The 10,435-nt window shown below is 36.0% G+C and overlaps 1 protein-coding gene across 9 annotated transcripts in view; it reads right to left on the reverse strand.

The window, feature by feature from the left end:
* SORCS2 (sortilin related VPS10 domain containing receptor 2) overlaps positions 1-10,435 on the reverse strand; it is a 361,254-nt gene that overhangs the window by 102,713 nt on the left and 248,106 nt on the right. For all 9 annotated transcript variants that reach the window (XM_031060109.1, XM_031060108.1, XM_031060107.1 and 6 more), the window contains exons 3-4: positions 8,324-8,488; positions 3,502-3,575 (exon numbers count right to left, since the gene is read on the reverse strand). In XM_031060109.1, coding sequence (XP_030915969.1) covers positions 3,502-3,575; positions 8,324-8,488 — 239 coding nt within the window. The remainder of the gene's footprint in view (positions 1-3,501; positions 3,576-8,323; positions 8,489-10,435) is intronic.

The raw sequence follows: 10,435 nt of genomic DNA on the forward strand, positions 1-10,435 counted from the left end.
TTAGTATTTTTGTTAGTCTAAAATCTGCCTTTCATGCTTTTGCTTTATAGCTCTTTGGTTTTAGAATAGGGTAGAACGAACTATTTCAGTTGGAAGGTACCTACAAGAACCCTCCAGTCCCACTGCCTGACCTATTTAACACTCACCAAAATTTAAAGCAAGTGGCTGATGGCATTTCCCAAATGCCTCTCAATCACTGACAGGCCTGGGGCATCAGCCAGCTCTCTAGGAAGCCTCCTTTGCCTCCTAAAATGCTAGAGAAGGCAAGCTCTTAAGAAGGCTTAGCCAGCCTTGTCTTCCAAAAGAATAAATGAATCAAATAGGAAAATCAGCTAGGATGGTGTAAGAAAAGATCACACTGTATCACCGAAGAAAATATTTTGTGGTCCTCAATTAGAGAGGGTTGTATACACTTTTCCACTGATGCCAATAATATTTTCATTAGTTCCACTATCATGAAATATCAAATTCCATACATAAAATCTAAAAATATATTTAAGGAAGGATCAAGGACTTGGAAAGCAAATAAACCCTTGAAGATTATATTAATATATTGCTTATAAATCTATAACATGTATCTGAACATAAATATTTAAAATAGTCTTGACTGACCTTCCTTTAATATAAATACATAACACATTCTATCAAATTAATTGCATTTAGATTTTCATTTCTTTTTGAAAACAAAAAGAAAAGCTTCTTTGGGAAATACATGAAGATCTGTCTGCTTCTGGAGGCACAGAAAAAAATGGTTTCTACAAAGCACAGGAAAATATTATGACTGATAATATTTGTAGTTACCAGACTGAAATAAAAATCTTAGGCTATATTATTAACCTCAGTGGCAAAGATCAAATTGAAATCAAAGAGGAAACATCTGCTAAAGATCTGCCCAGTGAAATGTTCTTGGCACAGGCAGCCACGATCAGCAAGAGACATGCCCTCATTTATCATGAGATGTACAATTAGTTTGGCACAGTATTTTTAACACATCAGATGTGCAATGACAGGAAAACAACACTAGACTTGTCCTTACAGTCAAGCTATTACAAAGCCCAATTCTTACATCTGTTGAAAATTACACACACACTTGTTTCTATCTATCACTCAGATAATTTGGGCGACAAAGGCCATAAAATACTGGAAAGTCTCACACGACAGACAAACTCCCACTGGAAAGCCATCATGTCCAACTCTCCACTCACAGCTCACTCTTTATATATTGAAAATTTCCATATGAAATAGAAGTAAAATATAGATTTTTATCCTATGTAAGTTTATGAGAAGGATAATTTGGTAGTGATGCACTGAACATCTGCTTCCAAACCCTTGCTGTTGCCGGCTGATACAGTTTTTGAAGGAAATCACTCTGATGATATAGAAAAGAGGAAAACAACCCCCTAAAAAATATTTCTACTGGTTATAAATGTACAGACTCTTCAAATTTATAACTCTTATTTGTGAGGAATGTGACATTTATGAACAACCATGACTTTGAAGTACTACATAGGAGTTATTCCTATCAAATGATATAAGGAAACATAAGGATTCTGAAACACAGCAAAATACAGACTTAATATTAAACCTGCTTTTGTAGGCTTTAATTCTTACATACAGAAAACAGTGACAAATTGTTTGGGTTGGAGCAGAACTGAGACACATTTCAGTGGCTTTCTGTATTTTTCCTAACTTAAGTGTGCTAAGTGTCAGATGAGCAAAAACTCCAATAAGAAAAGTCTGTGAGAGAGAGGCTCCCACTCTTATTTCTTACCTGTTAGTGACTTGGATGATTTCCAGACTTCATGCATTTTAAAATATTTTTATTAAAGACATAACCACATGCCCTCATGATTTACATCCCACATAATCTGGCTGGGGAAGAATTGGTTATAAGGCAGATATGACATTTCTGACACACAGTGCTACTTAAAAACAGTAATACCTGTCCACAGGGTATTTAAAAGACATGCAAAGTGTATGGCCTATGAAACTCCATCTGCTGATCAGAAATAAGCTGTTCAATAGCTGTCCAAATCTATACTTTGCAGGAGCGAGTAAGCAGAAAACATCTGCTCAACTCAACTGTTTCAGCAGATAAAGTTGAGGCAAACATGAATAAATCAGATTAATGTTCTACAACTCAACCATAGGCTACTTTTCTAAAATTATGGGCAGTAAGTAGGTTGCAGTTTGAAAATGAGGCACTTGGAAGAGTGAAAAACTTTGTGTGTGTTGTGTCCAAGGCTAATGACACCAACAGGGCAGTAGGGCAGGTTGGGTCTTGCTCTCCCAGCTCTTTCAGACAGGGTTTGAACTGTCCCTGTGTCTCTGCCCCAGACTCAACCTTCCCCCTGCCTGGCTGCAGCAGCAGCAGCAGCAGACGTGCAGCACGCCCTTGGCTCACCAAATTATGCTTTGGCAGTGGCCGTGTATCTGCAGGCATCATAACACCTTTATGTGCTTTGTAATCAGCTTGTGCAGGTTTTGTTCTGTTGCTTTGTTTTACCCCAAGTGGGGCCAGGATGAGTATTTATTTAAACACAAGTTATTTATTTAAACAACTACATGAAAAACTCGGAGGGTCACTGACGAAACCAAGATCAAACATATATTGCAATACTGACACAGCCCCCAGCAAACCACAAAATTACCACCAAAAGCCAGATATGTTTCCACAGACATATGGAAAATTATACTTTGCACAACTGACAAGGATCAGAGTCCACTTAGAAGTTAAAACTCATTTAGGGAACACAAGTGTTTAATGTAGTATGACTTAAACCTGTAATAAAAAAGCACATACACATCGAAATTAAATGTGAAAGGTGGGAGTGTGAAACTGACCAATTTAAAAAATAGAATTAATTAAAACATTATCAAAAAGTAAATTTTGGTTTTAAAGAAGTTATACCATTTTCAAAATAGCTTTATTTGTTAAAATAAGGACAATAACAAATAACTTTTGAAACATTTTGTCAATCTGTTTAAATCACTTCTTAAATACTATATGAGACACATATAAAATGTGAGATACCTACACAATACTTGAGCTGAAAATGAAACAATTAGATATATATGTTCTCAATAAAGTAATATTTTTAACCAGTTTCCTTAGTAGTGCAAGTGTATGTATGATTCCAGTTAGTAGGTATGATCCAGCCCTCTTAAAAAAAATGTATAGATTTTTCTCTGCAAAAAGACGCGGAGTCTGTCTAAAGATCAATTTCACCAGTAAAATGGAGAGCAATTTCATTCAACATTGCAGCTTTCTCTAATCCTGGGCTCCAATAGATCCAGACCTATAACCCTTGCATGTGCTGATATCATGATCCCTGGCATGAGTATGACTTTGCAATAGAGGATACAGAAATGTTGCCATCATCTGCAAAGGAAGCCAAGGCTCACACGGTCCCCATTCATACCTCTGTAAACATCTTCTTGGATTAGAATGAAATACTTTTGCTGCTCATCTTATTATTTCAAAAGTAACAGACTTCTTACCAAAAAAAATGATCTTTAGAAACTCGTTCCTGCAGAAGATTCCATTTTTTCCCCAAGTCAATAGATACATAAATCTAGAAAAGGAGAAAAGAAGGTGAAAAATTAGATTATAGGAAACTGATTATACTGTACATCTTCAAAGACAGGCCCTTTATCACTATTAGAAAGACAGATTTTACACAAATGAAACGAAAAAAATGAAACAAGCCCAAAACCACATTACCAGGAGCTCAGTACCTTGTTTTCCAGAGTAACTGCCTTTCATAGAGAAACTATTTTAAAATATCATCTCTAATAAAGAAAATGCTGGAACACTGATTTTTGTTTACTGCAAAAATGCAATTCATTTAGGGTCAGATTTTTTTTACCTCAGCATGGTTACACAAGAGGGATGGTAAAATGGCATTTCTCCTTCTTCCCATTCATTGACCAAAGAGGCACAAATGTTTCCTTTATGCTTCAAGCCTTAATGCCATCAAAACTACTTAAGCTAGGAAGACAGTGGATTTAAAACTCTGCTAAAACAGGACCAAAATATATTACAGAAATGCTTAAGAGATTTGATGAGAGATGGACTTATGGGCTTGCTCCACAGACACTAATTTGTAACCCATGAGAAGTGGTCCTTCAGCACAGAGGCACAAAATGGCCTGGAGGAGAAGGATTCCAGCTCCACCTTATGCATAAACAGTTCCCCTCTGGCAAAAAAATGCAAATGCTAATAATAAGGATGGATATCAAAAGTGCAGATGAAAGATGTTCTCCCCCAGAATAATGTGGGATCTAAAATAGCTCTTAACAAATCCCCTTCCTTTAGCATTTGCCTTCAAAATGTGTTTCCTCTAGTTAAAATAGGAAGTTTCTATCAGACTTCTAAAAAGACAGATTTAAAGCCCCCTGCTGTCTGCATGCATTTCTTATTTGATCCAATTTACATAAGATGGGTTTTCTCTTGATATCTCTAATAAGGAGAATAAAAAGGCAAGTAAAACTGTTCTCAGATGTAGAATTTACCAATTCAGTAACTGAGTGTTCTGAGGGAAAGTATCTTACAAGGAGTAGTCAGGAATGTTTATGTTTGAAAATGATAGGTACAATGACAAAGGATTAAAAAAACTCCAGTAACATATTTTGTTCTTCTACAGAAAAACAGCAATATTATTATGTAAAGATAAAGACTGAGGTAACATAGCATAAACTCTGTGGCTAAATTTACTGAAGTTTGAATTAGAGATAGAAGAGAATTTCCCAGTTACTCTGCAATTCACAATAAGTGGGCTTCCTTCCATTGCACACTTGATTAAAGTAGACAGACCACAGAGTAGGAAACTACAATGAGGACTCAGACTGCTTACTGACCCAGTCAATGCAGAGAGAGAAATTATTTGGGATCAAAAATTCTTCATCTTCAGAGCTAAATGATGGGGCTGCAGAGCCAGGTTCCTGATTTGCCTGCTAAATTTCTGCTGTTAATTTTATGTGGCTTAGGATTTGCTGCAACCAGGGTATTTTATAACATCCTGCTCTGAGCAACCTCCGCGGGGGGATGGATGTGGCTGTGAATGGACTGGACTGGACTGAGCAGGGTGAAGAACCTGAGCTGCTTACTTCTTCAAACACCTGTGACCACAGACATTGCAGAGAAGATAACCATTGGGTTTACCATTTTTCTAAACAGCCCCTGCTCACTGAGTAACCTCCCTCAGTGGACTGCTTAAATCTGGGAGAGATGATCATTTAATGCACTACCCTAACCCTGCTGTCTAAGCTGCAAAGAAAGCCAAGAATTCAGATATTCCCAGCAAGAGGGAAGAGAACTGTTTAGGATAAGGGACAACACTGGCACATGAACAAAGGGATATATTTTTGTCATCAGTGAATTTCAACAGAAAATGAAAGATTCTTGCTCTTTGAACAGAGACACCTGTACAAGAGAAGCCAAAAGCCAAAACAAATCCACCCCACTTCCCCAAACCCAAACTATCTGCTCGCACACACATTTAAGATCAAAGTCTGGGAGCTTATGAGTGAACAGTTTGGCTTTCTGCAGAGGGAAGAAGACCCTGCAATCTCACTGTTAGGGAGAGTGAAGTAGGGCTAATAAAGCACATTCAAACTCAAATGAAATTTTACCTGACACAGTATATCAAATAGATAAAAAATAACATGGAAATAAAAAATAACTTATGTACACATTGAACTTTCTGCAATAAAAAAATCCAAGTGATCCATATGTATTTCCTTTTTCAACAGGCACTTATGCTAAAACTATTAAATGAGATTAGAAAGGATGTGAAAACAGTTATTTCAGTAGACAGCTAAAATCTCTGGCTGAAGCAAACAGATCTAATAGGTCTTATAATTTTGCCTATGCTCATTTGTTTAATAAATGTGTGGATAAGTTTTTTAAAAAATATTGAAAATATTTTTCTGTTTTGCCATTACTTCATCCTTTCTGCTTCCAAATGAAAAATTAAATCTATTGCATCCTTGACAATTTTTTTAAAAAATCTAGAAGCATTTATGTAGGCTCAGCAAATAGATGATTGTTATTCATTATAACTGAGGGGTTGCCAGAAAAAGAGTGTATAGATTTGAGGCAGTAAATGGATTAATCCAACCACATTGACTGGATTTGCATTCATTTATGGTGTCAGCTAGAGGCTAGAGATTTATTTAAACAGAATCTAGGGTTCTGAATGAAAGAACAACACATATTTTGCAATATGAAATAAGCCCTAAATCGAATCAAAAGTTGTGAAAAAGGCCAAGATGCTCCAGTAGACAAAGAAGCCTTGCTGAATGCTATTTATGAAGGACCTGATTCATTGCATTCCTTGCAGTCTCCTTGCAGTCTCTTACAAAGTGCCTTTGTAAGGAATTATTTGAGTAACAGAAGCTAATGGTTTCTCCAGTTTAGAGTTTTAGATTGCATTACATTCTGATACTACTTTTTTTTAGGGAAGGTAAAGTTACTTAACTGAGAAACCTAGAGTGTACTGACTCCTCAGGGCAATTTCAGATCAACGCTATCTCTCACGATCATTGATTTTAGTACAGTGACCTTTTCTTGTGTCAAGTTGCAATTTTGATTTTCAACTCCTTCTCTGCAAACATCACTTTATCTTCCTCTCCCTTCTACACCAAATAGATCAGATTTCACACAAAACATAAGCAGGTTACTGACCCAGTTATAGTCAAAGGCATCCTTCATTCCTACACATCCAAGGTAAAGATGTAGGACTTGTCAAGGAAGTCTTTATGGTTGACTCTTTTTTGTGTCATTGAAAGCCTGAGAAAAGTCTATCAGATTACCTAACCCTTCCAGCTACTCCTGCAGAACTATTCCTTACTGAATAATTTTTATAGTTCCTTTTTTTTTTTTTGTCCAGTCACATTTTAAGCATGGCAAATAGTAATATCACCCTTTTTGGAAATTATCCAACTATAAAATGCCTGAAAATCTTCCTAACATGCTTAATTTATCAAACAATAACTGCTTTATCAAACAAACCAACTGCTTCACTTTGTACATCTACTTCCTGCTCTCTTCTCACAAATACCTCTACCCACTTGTTGTAGGCTGGACAACTTGTTAATACACTTTGGGCTCTTACACTTCATGATTCTGCCACTCTGTAACTATAGAAAATTCAGTAATTATATCTACTGTCAGAAACAAAAGTCAAACTGAAAAAAACATTTTCATAACAAAGTTTTTCATTGATATTTTCATAACAAAGGCTTTTCATTACTTCAGGCTTCCCTGATGTATTTTATTTACATAACATTCAAATTATTTATTATTGTGCTAGGATTTCAAACCAAAGCAAAGTAAAATATTTAGTGTAATTTGTGACTTAGTTTGGTTTGCTATGTTTTTTATTCTAGTTGTACCCTTATTTGCAAATGCCTGTAAACATGAATTAGTTTGGGACCAGCTGTTGACTTATATATTCAAAAACATGTCCAAAAGGGTGACTTGGTATAACATCACTGGAACAAGTGCAGTATTTGGCTGCAGTATGTGCAACTTCTCTGACTAATCTCACCCCCTAAATAATCACTTTCTGTGAGGTATGATGAGGGTAAAATGGACTGGAATTTACCAATTTAAGTTCAAAACAGGAGTAATGGTAGAGGTGAGTCAAGGTTGGAATGACAGTGAGTTTGCAGCTGCAGTTTTGGCACTGTGGAAAAGAGATGAGCTGCACACTTACAGATGGTGTGCACACTCATCAGGGTTTAGCCCAACCCACCCAGAAAATTGACTTCACAGTTTAACCGCAAGGAATCTGAAAGAGGGTAAAAATTTACAAACATGAACAGCTCCTGAATCTGAAAGTGGTATAAAGCCACTGTAAGGGAGATAATTATTGTACATTTCTATAGAGTCACTGATTCCACAAATCCTATTCTTCTACGTGAGTGTGCAGTTTGTTTTGTATGAGTTTATTTTATATTCTGTGAACAGCCTTTGGAGGCAATATTTCAACTTCATTAACTTGCTACTGTACTATAAATTGTTTATGGTGACTTTCTAGGGAGGAGCATGTTTCATTATTATTTAACTGTATTATGCAGAAAGATAAATATTCCCAATATCCATAACAACTGAAAATGCCAGGATTGAAACTATCATAACCACAAAGATTTGGACATCAATAAAATAAATATTTAAATAAATCTCAAAATCACTATATTATTCCCTTCTGGGCAATTGTTATTTCATAAAACCCAACACTAATCAGCATGTCAGAATTACTTTATTTAATAGAGCAATTCCTAAATTTCAAAGAAATGCTGTATCTTCAAGCCTTACCTTGCCTTCCTTGGTATAAGCAAGTACTTTATCTTCTTCTTTTGGGTGAAAAAGGAGAGTTTCCACAAAGAAAGCAATGGGTTGTTTCTGGAAAGTGGCTCCTTCATCTGTGCTTATGAAAAGGCTTTGGTCACGGTCATTATGAGAAGAACTTACAAGAATTATCTAAAAGACAAAAAGAACAAGAAACCTTCAGAAGCCTGATTTCTCTGTAACAGAAAACAGAGCCTTATTTTCTTCGTGTTAATGTCAGATTTTGTACACACCTTACCTTACTTTTCAAAATCATGCAGACAAGAAACTCAAATCACCTAAGATAAAAGGATTGCAAGATTTTATTAATCTTCCCTGACCAAACGTTTGAATGTTACATTCTATGACTTCTCTTGGAATCCACACCAAACTGATTATGCTTCTCATCTCTGCTCAGAATGACTGCCTTGGGTTTTGGTGCTGGTACAAGGTTCATGAGGCCACATGATAAAATCTCCAGACTAATGAAAAAAAAAAAAAAAGAAAAATACTACCAGTAATGACTTATTTTAACATGTCCATATAAACACATCTCTATATCTAGTGAGGCTACTAAATGAAAAAGCAATCATTGCCATAGCAGAAGAATGACTGAGGAGAAAGAACTTTATAATATATCTCCATTGTTTCGCCATTCTCCTCTTCCTGACAAATTTTGAATAAAAAGGCAATTCACTTTGATGCAGAAGAATATATCAACAAATCATCTGCATTTCCTTCTCAGGTCCAAACAATGCCTTGAATCAAGAGAATATCTTGAGCTGTTTCCTTGTGTGATCTTTATGTTAATCTTTAAGCAACAAAGAAATTCTTTGCATATAATTTAGTTAGAATTTCACTCATTTCAACTTCTTCACCTTTTGCTGCAACATCATGGTTCTAAAACTGCCAATGTGAGGAGCCACTTTGATTGTTTTTCCAGATCATAAAAGTCCAATTGGCATTCAAAAATCTGCCTTTATTAACTGATAGCCTGCAAACAAACTGGATTTTCAAAGTCCAGCTGTACTCTCTCTAACTCACACTTCAAAAGCGATTTTAAAAAATCTTTACTTCAAAATGTATTTAGAATATTCAGCAAATGGTGCAGAAAACACCACAGAATACTGATCACTGTGATATAGTGACTGTAAATTGCTTACAGAGATAAATGGCAATGATTTATGCAAACAGAATCACAATAATGTGAATACAGAGAAGGAAAGAGATTAACAAAACCAGTAATGTTTTAATGTAGTCACTTTTTTAGAGCAGAGCTGAAGTTAAAATTCTGAAACTTCTAATGAATTATACAGATATGACAGCTGGGCTGAGCTTTTACTGCAATTGGTCTTGGGGGGAAGATTATAAATTCAACATTTAAAGATGCTCCAATGTGACAAGTAACTTAAGCACGTGCACTTTTCCTTGAAGCACATACACAGCGGCACTAATTTCAAGGGCTTTCATATACCTCAAATAGGGCACTTATTGAAGTACATTGTTGAACAAAACAGACAACTGCAGATACTTCAGGGTTCATGGTCCAGTGCTGAAATCCCACACTAAAGCATATATTAAGGCAAATCTATTCCATTAGCTGCGTGACTAGGTCAGTAAGAAGAGCAAAATAATAACCCATTACGTTGTTAAAATCTTGTATTTTTTAATGATAGAATTTACCCAAGAGAAAGAAAATGACATTTTTATTGGAAATCCTCTGTAAGTGACACCACATTCACAAATGTCTTCTCTCTACTGTATCCAATGGCTTTCTGTCTCTTGGGTTTTTTGTCTCTTCAAACAGTGTCTGTTTAATTCATTACTATCTACACTCCACTAGTAGCTGCTGGTGGCCTAGATACAGCATTCAGAGATTCTTGTGACACACTCATTTTTAGGTTTTCTGCAGTAGGCATGGCATGAACCTGAAATTGAATGTGGTTGCCATGTGCTGCCCGGTCCCTGTGCCTGTATCTCAAGGGGGAGTGAAGAAATGTTTATGCCAAGCAGAGACATCTGTACCTTCTTGCCAGACTCCCGTCTGTGACTTAGGCTTAAAATAACTATTTTCTCTTGGAAATAAATAAATTCAAACTA

This window comes from Geospiza fortis, unplaced genomic scaffold (genome assembly GCF_000277835.1).
Source record: "Geospiza fortis unplaced genomic scaffold, GeoFor_1.0 scaffold147, whole genome shotgun sequence".
In the NCBI taxonomy this organism is placed as follows: domain Eukaryota; kingdom Metazoa; phylum Chordata; class Aves; order Passeriformes; family Thraupidae; genus Geospiza; species Geospiza fortis.